Source organism: Hyperoodon ampullatus (assembly GCF_949752795.1).
Source record: "Hyperoodon ampullatus genome assembly, chromosome: 11".
NCBI lineage: Eukaryota > Metazoa > Chordata > Mammalia > Artiodactyla > Ziphiidae > Hyperoodon > Hyperoodon ampullatus.
In genome coordinates, this window is record NC_136924.1 from 76,026,482 (window position 1) to 76,041,185 (window position 14,704).

At 37.5% G+C, this 14,704-nt stretch overlaps 1 protein-coding gene across 10 annotated transcripts in view; it reads right to left on the reverse strand.

Annotated features, from left to right (window-relative positions):
* The window catches only part of BICD1 (BICD cargo adaptor 1), a gene marked incomplete at both ends in the record, with an annotated part of 207,485 nt that overhangs the window by 26,494 nt on the left and 166,287 nt on the right, over nt 1-14,704 (reverse strand). For 5 of the 10 annotated variants that reach the window (XM_079715428.1, XM_079715432.1, XM_079715424.1 and 2 more), the window contains 2 exons: nt 7,938-8,145; nt 10,869-11,020. In XM_079715428.1, coding sequence (XP_079571554.1) covers nt 7,938-8,145; nt 10,869-11,020 — 360 coding nt within the window. Of the gene's footprint in view, nt 1-6,670; nt 6,865-7,827; nt 8,146-10,868; nt 11,021-14,704 lie in introns of those variants that run through there. The other 5 variants (XM_079715423.1, XM_079715425.1, XM_079715426.1 and 2 more) reach the window with 4 other exon arrangements.

Below are 14,704 nucleotides of genomic sequence, written 5' to 3' on the forward strand. Positions count from 1 at the left end.
GTTGATCATGAAATGTCTCCCAAATATTGGTCAAATTTCTGACAAAGAGGGGAGGATCTGAGAAACGGCATCAGTGATTGAAGCCCTCCAACGTGAGCCAGTGAGCCCTGAGGAAACTCAGGAAGGAGAAGAATACCTGCCATCTAGCAGCCATCAGACTACAGCCACTCCCTATGGTGAGCCCTGAGGAAACTCAGAATGTGAAAATACAGGATACAGGCCCCAGATAGCCGAGGCACATATCAAAGGAATGATTTCAGTGAGCCCAGACTCTTGCATCTTCCCATACATAGAAAAGCCCTCAATTCCTTAAAGACAAATTTCAACATTCGAAACAACTGGCACCTATGGTGGACATTCCCAGAAAGATCCATGTGACGAGACACAGCAAGAAACAGTTAGAATGGTCATCGCCCCTTTTCCACAAGATTATGGAATGGACATTGACAGTGGGGAAATGTAACAGGGAAGAGCTAAATCGGACTCCATGATGGATCTTTCTTTGACTTTAAACTTTGCCTTTCATTGCTTTTGTTATTATAATCATGCATAATGGCCTGCCTCAGGGAACCCTACCCCTCTGCCTGAACGTTAAAGTGCCTTTGTTCAGCTCATAGGAAGACAATCTGACCCTGCCCACCTGTGAATGGCCGCAGGAAAGAAGAAATTAACACATCCCTCCTATTTTGCAAGATAAATGGTCTTTTTACTTCCTCACCTCCTCCCCCTCTCTGTTCTATAAAAGAAACTGGTATCCAGACCCCGATAAGATGGTTTTTTGGGAACCCTAGTCTGCCATCTTCTCGGTCTGCCGGCTTTCCGAATAAAATCGTTATTCCTTGCCTCAACACCTCATCTCCTGATATACTGGCCTGTCGTGCGGCAAGCAGAGCGAACTTGGACTCGGTAACATACCTTCTGCCTATTAAGGTCTATAGTTACCTATCATGACCAGTGCTTGCATTTCTTCTGCGAGGATTTCCTCACCACTCCACCTCTTCTATTTACCAGGAACATTTATTAATATCATTACTTATTTGCCTACTTCCCCTTAAAGGAGAGAACAGAGGTGATGTTTTACTTGAATATCATTACATTACACCAAAAGCCAAAAAAAGTACCTGACACATAGTAGATGCACAATATATTTTGTTAAATTTTGACGAATGAGTAAATGAGTTAATGAAAGAAATGTGGTTTTGTTACTTATTTAAGAACATAGGGCTTCCCTGGTGGCGCAGTGGTTGGGAGTCCGCCTGCCGATGCAGGGGACACGGGTTCGTGCCCCGGTCCGGGAGGATCCCACATGCCGCGGAGCGGCTGGGCCCGTGAGCCATGGCCGCTGGGCCTGTGCATCCGGAGCCTGTGCTCCACAACAGGAGAGGCCACAACAGTGAGAGGCCCGCGTAACAAAAAAAAAAAAAAAAAAAGGCTTTGCAATATAACAAACACAAATACATGTTTACTGTCTGAATATACGAAAATGTAAAGACAATTTTCACTAACGAACGTGTTTGTATCTATTACTAAAGGGGTGACTACATACTAAGGTTAATACATTTATGAGCTGCTTTAAAAATCGTTAAGATCTAAAATATAGAAAATTTTCAGATTTAAAAACAATACCATTCTTTCACATTAGTTCAGTAATGGTTTCAGAGAAAGAGAAGGAGCGAGGAAAAGAGAGCTAGGGAGGGACAGAGGAATTGAAATGATAATGGGGAAGCAGAACATTCAAGAGAAAAAGCTCCTACATGGAAAGCACAGGCTCACGAGAAGCAAATTGCTTAGGCTATTACTTCAAGAAGGGAGTTCAAACTTGCTTTTTCAAGTTTCAGATTTCTTGTTTATCCTGTTGCGATATTGTGATTTATAAGAAATGTATATTTGGTCTTCGTCCAGGATTCCTGACCCCTAGCTCCCCAAACCCTTGGAATTTCTTAAGCGCTGAGAATGACAAAAGTGTCTCTTGTTGTGTTAATGAGATGACTTTAGGACCCCAGCTAAGGGCGGAGGCTGGTTGCTGGGAGAACCAACCACAGAATTAGAGAGTTGGAACTTTCATTTGCAACCCCTGACCTTCTGGGGAGAGGCTGAAGGTTGAATCAATCACCCAGCGGCCAACAATTTAATCAAACTCATGCTTCTTTAATGAAGCCTCCATATAAATCTGAAAGGACAGGGTTCACAGAGCTTCTGGGTTGGTGAACACACGGAGACTGGGGGAGAGTGTCGCCCTAGGAGAGCAGGCAAAAAATGCTGTGTGCCTATCCCCATTCCTTGCCCTCCACATCTCTTCTGTCTGGCTCTTCCTGAGTTACATCCTTTTATACTAAACTTGTGATCAAGGAAGTAGCAAATTAATTGAACCTGAAGAGCGGGTCATGGAAACCTCTAATTTATAGCCAGTAGTTCAGAAGTAAGGTAACAACCTGGACTTTGGACTGGCGCCTGGAATCCAAGGAGGGGTCGTGGGAAGCCCAATCTATTGCGGTGGGTCAGAAACACAGGTAATGACCCGGGCTTGCAACTGGTGTATGAAGTGGGGGGTGGAGCAGTCTTGTAGGACTCAGTCCTCAACCTGTGGAATCTTTTTTTTTTTTTTAATTAATTAATTAATTTATTTATTTATTTTTGGCTGTGTTGGGTCTTCGTTTCTGTGCAAGGGCTTTCTCTAGTTGTGGCAAGCGGGGGCCACTCCTCATCGCGGTGCGCGGGCCTCTCACTGTCGCGACCTCTCTTGTTGCGGAGCACAGGCTCCAGACGCGCAGGCTCAGTAGTTGTGGCTCACGGGCCCAGTTGCTCTGCGGCATGTGGGATCTTCCCAGACCAGGGCTCGAACCCGTATCCCCTGCATTGGCAGGCAGATTCTCAACCACTGCGCCACCAGGGAAACCCCAACCTGTGGAATCTGATGCCATCTCCGGGTAGATAGTGTCAGAATTGAGTTGAATCATAGGGCACCCAGCTGGTGTCAAAGAATTGGTCGGTGTGGGGAAGCACCCCCCTGCCCCCCATGTTGCACTTGGGTCCCTAATTCACTTGTACAAATGATGCATTTAGGTCTTTACTACAAAAATAACATCTCTGGCCTATGAACTGCATAGATTCCTTTCACATATTCTGGTAGACTGATTTAAATTGTTGATTAAATTGTAAGTTTTTATTATATAGGCCTAGGTAGAGAAGGCATTGAGATACAATGTTGGCTACAAAATAACCACTGATATTATGAAGATATACTATCTGCTGACTGATTGCAAACTTGCTGATATCAGAAGGGCCCCTTTTGATTCAAGTTCATCAAAGCTAGTAGGTACATGGGGGAGGACGCTGGAGTTTGTATGCTAGATAAGGATAAAGTCAAGAACAAGAAAGTCAGCAAGCCGTGGCTGGAAACTGGGATTTCAGGGGCTGAGGTAGCAGAGACAGAGCCATAGCCAGAATTTTCCTCCACAAGGTTTTAGTAATATTGGAAATCAATCAGTACAATGTACTAACAAATTAGCACAAAACATTCTACTAATTTTGAAAATCAATGCCTTATCCTAGAATTGATTTTCCAGAAATTGAGAAATTCTGCCTTGAAGAAGATGTGGTTTCTGCTTACCATCTCATAGAAGTGAAATCTATTTGAAAATATTCCTTATATATGGTAAATAATATTTTATATTCTGTTTATATAACTGTTTTAAAAGTTAAATGAGATTTATACCTCTTCCAATTCCTCAACCAAAGGATCCAAAACAAATTAAACTAATATCATTTCTATTGATTTAATTACTTCAATGATCCACAATAGAAAACAACCTATATATCTGCTGATTAGAATAATTAAAATCACCTAAAAAGATATATTAAAAATATATTTTTGAAAACAATGCCTATCAAAAAACATTCTGATAAATTAACAGGAAATTGTCCTTTTAAAGTGATGAATATATATTGTTACCAGCAAGTAAATGTATAATAATAACATATTAAACTCATAAAACCTATTATTTCCCATGGCTTTAAGATATTTCTTGCATAGGACATAGGACTGGATATATACGGCATATTTTCCCTTCCTCAGCTTAATGAAAACATTTTATATAGTAAAAGCATCAAATAATGTTTAATATGTTTTATACAATATAGTTCAGCCTAGGAAAAATAATATATTGTCAATAGTGCAAATATTTTTAGAAGCTACAACTTGGTGTAGATGGCTAATCAGTTTCTATAGTAATTCATTTAACCAGAACCTTTTAGAAAATGTTGCTGGGTTGATTTAAGGATTTATTAACGATTAATCTGATTGGTTCCATGATATCCAGTTAAAAATTCTTCAGGCTATAATAACAGCTTTACTTCCTTCCTGCTTTTATTATTTTAACTTCAAATAAATGGTTAAAAATATAAGGTTTATCAATATGCTAAGTTGTCATTAAAATGATTTTCTGGCCTAATGACGATTCTGAATTCCACATTATTTCTCTCTCTAATCTTGTATATAGCAATCATTTCTAAGGCCTATGGCATTTTCTCATTATTCACAACTAAAGAATTTAAGACCACATAATAGTATTCTCATTCATGTATGCTGACTAGCCTTAGAGTTGCAAGATGTGTACAGTGTCTATAAAGTTGTAGAAAGAGTCAGAATGTGTGAAAATGTCGGACTTTTAGTACATGATATGCCCTTTTTGACAGCACATCAAAATGGAGCAAAAAACATAAAGATGTTCATACTTTAACCCAGTGATCTCACTTTTGAGAAGAAAATGAAATAGATGAGAAGTTGAATGCATGCTATTCCTAACAGCATCTTATAACAAATAATGGAAAACCATCTCAGTGGCTAACGAGAGGAAGTAGTGATTAATGCAATAACAATATCTGAAATAGAATCTATGATACAACCTTTAAAAATAAAAATAAGACTAGGCAGTAACATAGAAAAGTTTATGATATCTGTTAGTGGTTTCCACAATGTAATGACAATGATGTAAAATAGATATTAATGTAAACATGCATCAAATAGTCATACATAAAATGAAAATAGTTATTAATATTTATTATTAATTTTAATCTTACTGATATATCACTTTTAAAATTAAAATACAATAGGGTTACTTATTAATCACAGAATTTCTTTTCTAAGTTCTAGAAGATAGTGCTACTAAGTCCAGTTGGAACACAAAAAGACCTGTGGGTTTTATTTAAGTTAGGTGTCCTGATGAATCAAGACCACTTTGGTGACTCACGGATACTTCCAAAGGGGTCTAAAAGAAGAGGAAAAGAGTTATGAAAGGAGGATCGCCCAGGAGAGTTGTTGCCTTTTGTTTTAGGTGTACATTTTGGCTGTTAAGGCTCTTCTAACTCCTTATCACTACCTATGTCCTCAAACATTCTTAGAATGTTTAACTTCTGCTATAAGTTTCCACACCATATCTTTTAATCCCGATCAGTAGGCTGACTTATGAATCACATAAGGAAAGTACAGTATTAGAGATCCAAAGGCTGAGGTTTCCAAAAAGGAATTAAGGTAAAATTGAAGTAAATTAAAAAAATTCTGTGGCAAAGGTGGCAAACTCAAAGGTTACAGTAGGGGCCGGAAGATAACAGAAACAAGTGCAGCAGGCTGGATGTAAGGAATTGGGAGTGAGGGGCCCTGTGGTAAACTGCAGTTTGCCCTGTTTAAAAGCAGCAGGCACTACATAGATCCGACAGGTTGCTGACATGCATGAATGCACACTTAGGGCTGCCAGATATTCAGAATCCTTCAAGGGAGCCCAGAAATACAGGTGTTCAGGTGAAATCTCCTGAGTTTCTAACTGTTGACAACTAACTAGAATTACTTTTAATTTTTCATTCCCTGCAATAGCCTAATAACAGCTGCCTTTGGGCTTATTTTGTTTCACAGAATTCCTGTGTACCACCTCTGACCTATAGTTAGCATGCAGGCAGGGATTTCCCAAAAGGATGATCTTTATCTGCCAGGAGTCACATTTTCAATTGAGGCCTTTCATAGAAAAAATAAAAAATATTAAAAAAAGAAAAAAGAAAAACGCTAAACAGTGAAGCTAAAGTAAGTTGTGAGCATGCTGGTAAGCACAAATCAATAAGGGCTTACAAACTATAAGAACATTACACTAAGACCTTAAATGTTCCTGAGGAGCAAAACCTTAGAGGATTTTACTTTTACATTCTCTATAACTGAGGAGACATTCTGAGTCACTACAAAAGGAGGTCAGCCCAAAAGGCTTTTTATAAAGATGGCTCCCTTTACTGAAATTACATTAAAAATGATCAGAAGAAAATGACAAAATTTGACCAAGACGGAATTGCTATGAGCTACCAAACTGCAAGTAGGACCTGACTGTGTGTGTCCTGTGTTGTGCCTGTTGCTAGTTTCCCTTCAGCTATCCCATTCCTTCCAACTCTCATTTTCCATCCTTGGCTGTTAAAAGGAGGTCGCTGGAGACTCCTAAGAAATGATTGTGTGGCTGAGTAAAGAAGGAAACCGAAAGAGAGGTATAAAGGCATTTTTACTTTAACCATAGGAATTTACCGTCATTAAAGTTAGACTCTGCGGATGGGTGGGAGTGAGTGGCTGGAAGGAAGGGGAGAGCTGTCTATTCAACTCATCATTTGCATCACATGCACCCAAGGAAAAAATGTTTACCTGGTGGAGCCACGGTTAACCTTTTTTCCTTGCTGAGCCGGTGCCCTTGGATGAATTCACTCATGGAAGGGGGGCCCTTCAGAAGAAATGACTCTGTGGAGGTGGGATCAGGGGGAACTCTTAATAAATTCTGTAGGTAGGAAGCCCCTGAAGTCCTGGGACGGCTCTGATCACAAAGGGAAGGTGAAAATTGTCTTGCAGGAGATCCAAGAAAATACATATAGGAAACAAAAAAGTTTTACTTTAATTACCTTTCAAAGCCTCACCAGTGACAACATTATTTATATTGGCATTTAAAATCTTTTAACAAGTAAATCAAGATTTTCACTAAATGTTTAGTTTCCATACCAGGATACAACCCTATTTGGAAACTGTACTGGATACTGGAAAAGAGATTTATTATAGTTAGTCAGTTTGAACCACAAATAGAAAATATTTATATTGTTTGATTCTTAACTGAAAACTCCTAAAATAAAAACTTTACTATTAACTGAAAATACAGGGTAAGTAATTCAACATCCAGGACTCTGGAAAAAGGTCATAAAATCAAACCATTAAAAACCATACAAGTGACTTTTGAACAATATTCACATACCAAATGAAAAAAGCACAAAAACCTGCTTTTAAGAAAAAGACTATACATATTCCATTCTATTTGACCTAAATAGAGACATCTCCTTTCAGTCAGTCATCAGTTTTCGGAATATGGACAAAAGTTCCCCTAAGAGAACACATTCATATCCTTGCCTCGTTAGAGAGAAGCTGGTAAATAGCACCATTGCCATTAAAACTATCACCCATGTAAAACATAGCTTCATTCTTAATATTGACCTTTTTGTCTACCAATTTTTAGGTTGGAGGTAAGGGAGAGGCATATTTATGCATACAAGGAACAGCAAAAATGTTAACAGACACTTGAAAAGTATATTATGGTTAACCAAGAGATGGGGTGTGGGGGACAGAAAGGAATAAATAAACACAAGTATCCAAAGGTTTTAATTTGGAAAAACCAACATGGGCAAGGCCCATTTATACACCCACTCCCAGTTTTTCCCTTCCTTTCCTTCCTCCATCCTCCACAATAAGAGCACATTAACTTTTGCAGTTAACTAAAATCTGGCCACTGCACCATACTATGAAGATCGCTGCATGCATACCTTTTCCTCTGAGTGCCACTGCTGACCCGAATGTTGGGTGTCTGTGGGCCCTGACTATGCAGGAGGTAAGTGTCTATGGTGGGCACGGTGACTGATGCCTCCCCACTTACTTTAGGGCTGCCGATCTTGCTCTTTCCAAGTTTGCCTTTGCTGCGACGGGACTGCTCATGGTCAAACTCTAAGTCCTCCAGCCGCTGGGTCAGGGCGAGTTTTTGCTGGATAGCCATTCGTAACAAAGTGTTTAGAGTCTTCTTCTCATCCTCTGCAGCTGCTAACTGTCTCTGCATCTCATCCAACTGTGTGACATATTCATCACATCTGGAACCACAACAGAAAAGTGGTCAGGAGAAAATCTTGGTGAAATTAAGTTTGGAACTTAAGTTGAAAGTAATGAATTTTACTGGAATTTAGATATTTGGAACACTGGTCTTCCTAGATCACAATGGAAGTAATCTATTACAGTAGAAAACTGGAAACAGAGCAGGTTCAATAACTGATAGTTAATCTATACAATGAAGTATATATGGGGACATTCTTAATAGGTGGTATCTTAAACCCCAGAGACAGTTATTGTGGTTGCAGAAGAACCAACAGTAAAGTCTCAGGTAATGTTCACAGCATTGTAGATGTGGTACAATAGCTTTATAGTCTATGCCTGTAACATGCAAAGGAATAATAATATTTGTAAAGAAAATATGTACTTCTTTATTTATATTTATAGGTTTTATTTTAATTGAGTACAGATTGTAGTTGCTATTGTTTTCAATATGGCAGATATGCCTGAATTAGAAACCTGAGTATCTTCAATGATTTCCCAACCAGATGATAAAGCAATAGGTGTCAAAGAAAACCAAGATTCGCATAGGGTTCAAAACAGATATAGCCGGCTGTCAGGAACATCTTTACTCAGGTTTGATACTTGATACTTGTGCTGCAGCAGGAGGATAAGCTCAGTGGTCATATGTACATTTGGAAGGAAGAATTATTCACACAATTATTGAGTTTTTTCTGCATTTATTTACCCACTAGGATAGTAAGAACTCTCCATGAATCAGAAGATAGTTAATGACTTTCTGGAGTTACCCAAAATGTATTGTACAAACTTTGAAATTAACACAAGACTTTTGGTATTTTAAAGAAAGAACAGACTTTGTAGTGAAAGAACTTGAGATCCAGGTGGGGCCCATTTTCTTTTTTTAAAAAATATAATTTAATTTAATTTTTTACACAGCGGGTTCTTATTAGTTATCTATTTTATACATATTAGTGTATATATGTCAATCCCAATCTCCTGGGTTCCATTTTCTTTAACACTGAATGTCGAGAAGCATAGTAGGAATATCATAAGAAAAATCAGGGCTTAGTAAAATAAAGTGTGGATTTCAGGACCCTGGATTTATTTTAATTGGTTAGAAAAAAATATTTTTAAAAATACTATGGAGTAAGGCAGTTAATATACCTGAAAAAACAAATTTCTGTGAAAATGCATTATTTGAGGATAATAATTCTTATATAAACCAGATCGAGACGTTAAATGTCCCTTTAAAAATGTTTTGATTTCCTTTTCAAAGAGGAGGGCATTGTGCACCAAACCCATTCTCCATCCTGCCGCCCTCCACCGCCATAGTGGCCAGAGGTGTGCACATTCTACTCCCCAAACTCTACTGTGCTCAGACCCAGAAGTCAGTTCCCTTCAGTCCTCCTGTAACCTTGTGGTCTCTTAGGGACTCGGCCACCTCACTGCCATTTCCAAGAGTCAATAACAAAGTTTGAGTTTGAGCCTTTTCTCTTCTGACACTAAAAGGAAGCTGGACAGATTCCAGGGCCCAGGATTTTTTTTTTTATCAGCTACACGTAATTAATTTACTGAATCTGTAAATAAAGCATAAGCATAGTTATGCTTTGTGAATTTTGTACCAAGTTTGAATCATATAAAATATAGAACTTTTTTTTTTTTTTTTTTTCCAGTACGCGGGCCTCTCACTGCTGTGGCCTCTCCCGTTGCGGAGCACAGGCTCTGGACGCGCAGGCTCAGCAGCTATGGCTCACGGGCCTAGCTGCTGCGCGGCATGTGGGATCTTCCCGGACTGGGGCACGAACCCGTGTCCCCTGCATTGGCAGGCGGATTCTCAACCACTGCGCCACCAGGGAAGCCCTATAGAACTATTTTTGTTTTGGCACTGAACTGTGACAACAAAAAGGAAACTGCAACACTATATTGAACACCTCAAGATTTTGAAAACGTTGAATCAGTAATTCTTAACCATCATTTCAAGTCTAAAAAATAATATAGTGGTGCTTCATAACAAAACTGGTGGGGGGAGGTAGTAACTAATATTTGTCTAAATAATTAGTTGGGCAGTGTGAAAAATTTGTTTACATATAATTACATTTTAGAAATTATAATTTAATTCACACTATATTAAAGTAATTAGCTGATATGAATATTAATCTTCATTACAAAGTATCTTTTTCACACAAATACTTGCTAATGATAAACACTTTTATGTATACAGAAATAAATGTCAGTGGTGATAATGTAATATTTAGCTATTTTAGGAAGTGGGTTTTTTCCCCCTTATTGGAGGTCTTTTTTTTTTTTGGTCTAATTCTATTGGGCACATAAGTCTCTAGAAAAAATATCTATTAATTTAAAAACACTTGTATGGGGAATTTCTTGGGATTTCAGTGGTTAGGACTCTGCTTCCACTGCTGGGGGCCCGGCTTCTCTCCCTGGTTGGGGAACTAAGATCTGCAAGCTGTGTGGCATGGCCAAAAAATTAAAAAATTTAAAAATTAATAAATAAGAACACTTGTATGTAGAAGAATTGCTTGACCCAGTGTGTCCAGTAGATGGCTCTGGAAAACAGCACAAAAGGTTTTATCTTAGATTTGTCAGAGTGGAATCTCATGTATTTTCTTTACACCTTGCCCTTTTAGATGGCAGACTAAGTAACACTCACGATGCACGAAGATGAACATGTGCATTTTGAAGTCTTTTCCCCATGTACCACAGCTAATCTTGCAAGAAAAACTATTACCTTGTTGCAAACATTGCTCTCAGGGATGAGAAAGTTGCTGCATCTTCTTTCAAAGCCTTCAGTTCATTTCTAAGTTTCGTCATAGTTTCAGTCACCATTGCTTTTTCGTTTTCATATTTGTTCTTGAGATTAGCTAATGCCACCTCAGCTGTCTAAAGCAGAAAAATCACAATGCTTACAATTTTCATATCAGGAAAATCTATCATACAGATTCTTCATGCTGGGTCTATTTCTTTCATAAATAAAAAGTGAAATTGTCTAGGTTGAATTTTATATAAACATATATATGTACTTTGGACAAAGGGCAATTTTTTTTATGTCAAAACATAAAAGTGAATCTATAATGTGGATAAACTGCCCTAGAAGCCAGCTGTGAACCAGTCACTATCAAGAGCTAAGGGAATGATAGTAGTTCAGTAAATATTTAATGCAGATTGAGTGTGGGATTTTCAGATATGAAGGGAGCCAAAATGAAACTTTATACAAGAAGGGTTTTATCAAGGAGAAGTTAGTGAAGAAGCACAGCTCCCAGTCGAAATACAATAGAACTCAAATATTTTGTCACCTGTGCTTGGTGGGTCTGAAAGATATAGAATAAAAGACACAGGTCATTGCAATTTATAACATGAGTATGACAAACTATAAATCCATATTATATATTTAAGGAAAAGAATTAACAAAGAATCAATTATTTCCTAAGTCTTTGTATACAATTTCTTCAAAACAATAAATTATAGTCAAATTCTTCTTCACAATCTCCATAAAATCAGATTCCAAAAAATATATACATATATTTTAAATATAGAATGCTTCACGAATTTGCGTGTCATCCTTGTGCAGGGGCCGTACTAATCTTCTCTGTATCGTTCCAATTTTAGTATATATGCTGCCAAAGCAGGCACCAAAATATTGAATGAATTAAAGTATTTGTTTGAATTTGGGATTTCGGCATGTTTAAGTTCTTGGAATTAAGAGTGTTTCAAATTGAGAACTAGCCTGACACACAGTAGGAAATAGAAACAAACAAACAAAAAATGTTGGCTAAATCAATGCATGAAATCAATGTATATTTAGGGACTGCCTATTTGATGCATAGCCCCCATGGTATTCACATTGAGGCCAAACTGGAAACACACCATTTTTACAAACTGTTAACTACAGTTTTCAGAGTGTGTAAAAATATTCAATACTAATGAAAAAAGCCCATTACTAATGAAAAAAATTCATTAGTAATGGGATTTCCCAGGAAGACTACTGTGGTTTTTTAACATTTCTTTTTGTGCTTCAAGTGGACTTCAAGTGGACTTCAAGTGCTTCAACTTTCTTCTACAAAGTGCCAATCCATTTATAGGGATAAATGGATTCTTTTTTAATTAAAACACTATTGGATAAGGTAGTTTGTTAATGTTTTTATTCCAAAGTCGTAAGTTAATAGTTTTTTTAATTTTTATTTTTAATGTAACTTAATAGTTTTGATTGTATTTAAATTCAGATTAAAATGAGAGGTTACTCATAAAATAGTTTAGTATGTTCTGTAGTGCTATAACTCAGTAGAAACTTTAGAAATGTTATAGATTCAGAAAGTTATCCAGAATGCAGAAATCGACCTGGGGAAAAATGGCAGTTGTTTAATTTTTTAAAAATTTAGACACATAATCACTTAGAACAGATAGTTAAGTTTAAGTTGTGAAAATGTAGATGTAACAAGTTTGTAAACACGTGGAGCTACACGGTGAGTTATCTAAGGGGAAAAGAGAGGGAAGTGACAGAAGAGCAAGATCTGAAACAGACGTACAAACTCATTTATTGTGAAAAATACCCCAAAGGACTCAGCAATGTTTGTAGATTTTTGTCAACAAGATTGCACGAAGTTTTTTCGGAATTAAGAAAGTGTAAGTATCTCTAACCCTTTAGCAGATTTGCTGACGTCTGCATTCACCACATTCTCCCAAAGTTGATTTTCTAAATAAAAAATCTTGTTTCCAGCCACAGAGGTCTAGATCTAGGATACATTAGTTACTTCCTTTGCAATGTTCCCGTAAATTGGATTACAGCATGTACAATATCAAACTGTAATTATCTGTTCTATTCTGACATCCCCAGAAGTCTGTGAGTCTTTTTCTGGAAGGCAGGGACCATATACTGGCCTTCTTTGAATCTTTAGCATCCATCACAGTTTAGTATACAGATGGTTCTTTGTAAACATTTACTTATCAGAAGACACTGTGCTTACAAAAAACCTTAAGGTATATTAAAAGTCATAGAGAATGCAGAATGCCTGTTTTAATAAAAACAGGAAGATTCTCTTTTTTTCCTCTATGACAGAATTCTTAGCTTAGCCTTAATAATAAATATTCCACAACGTCTAAATATAGTGGATGTCATCTGTAGAGACCTGAACTATTTATGGCACACAGCATCACAGCAATAGCCCTAACATCATTAAAATGTAAACTAGAGGCATGGCTAGAAATGTGTTTACATTTAATTTACTGAGACCATATGGGCTGTGACACTAATGTAATGCAAATGGTACCACAAACTACTATGAAAATAAAATTCAGCCAGGAATGCTTTGAACTGCTCTGAATTCCTATGGCACTGTTTATATCACTCTAAAATGCTCGATGATAGGTACTATCTTGTAAATAGTTACAGGCATGTATTGAAATTCTACTAGATTACTAGTCATTTATTTTTGCATCCCTACTTACTACCTGCCATGAAATATGGAATCAATGAATGCTTACTGACAAATTAGTCTCTCTTGGCTGATCAACCATGCTTATCTGTACTTCTATGTCAATTAAGCATCTTGACACTTCTATAGATCTAGGTTTCTAGGTCAGTAATATTCAAACTTCAGGAAGAAGTCAAAGAAGTTATTTGAATGGCTTGACCAAGAATGCCCAGGATATTATGTCCTTGATGAAGGTCTTCTAAGCCTTATCTAATACGGTATTAGTTATTCATGACCACTAAATCATTGGGTCTTTGGAAGGATATGGTAACAAATTCTTTATTCTGACCTCAAACTGGAATCAGATCTCTCACTAATTCTTCATTCACCCTAATCTTTTCTAATTCCCTGAAGTGATAGCACAAAAATAAGGTCCTATTTTGCCTTTAGATTTGTAAAAAACATGTTTATATAGTGCAAAGATTATTACTGCTTGTGGTATAGACCTCCAAATTCTATCAACAGGTTTATGGGAACTGAAGATAAAGATGGTAGAAAGCTGCAATGTAGACAGCATGATAATGGTATGGTTTCCCCCAGTTAAAGGCAAAAGGGAAAGGAAGTCTGAATCTGAAATTAACTTTCACTCTCCAACACTAGCATTGCTCACATTTGCAGGAAGGTATTTGATGTTTTGTTGCTTCTTTTTATCAATACCCTTTATTCAGCACCCTTCTCAAAGGTATCTTTCAAGTCTCACTTTCCAGAGAAAATAACAGAGGTTAAAAATATTTTCCCACCTATATGTCATAGCACTGTCATCCAGGTAAAGCTTGAGGGTGAAAACCAAATTCAGACATCAAGGAGATCTAGGAGTTAGGTAGGATCATGTGGTAGCATTCCTACTTATGCCAGAAGGACAAGATCTATGGTTAGGAAAAATTCTCTACTGCTTAAGCTCTCACTGAGGTGAATTAACATCCCAAGTGGACCTAAATTTCAGATCTGTGGTTAGTGGCAGAGTTAGTGCACATTCTATTTTATCTCTATCTCTACCTCTCTCTCTAGAGAGCTCCCCTCTGTTTGCTCTAGCTGCCTACCAGGGTGCCTTTCTTGCTGCAGTCTCTGCCTGGTGTAAGCTTCCATGCCAGACTAT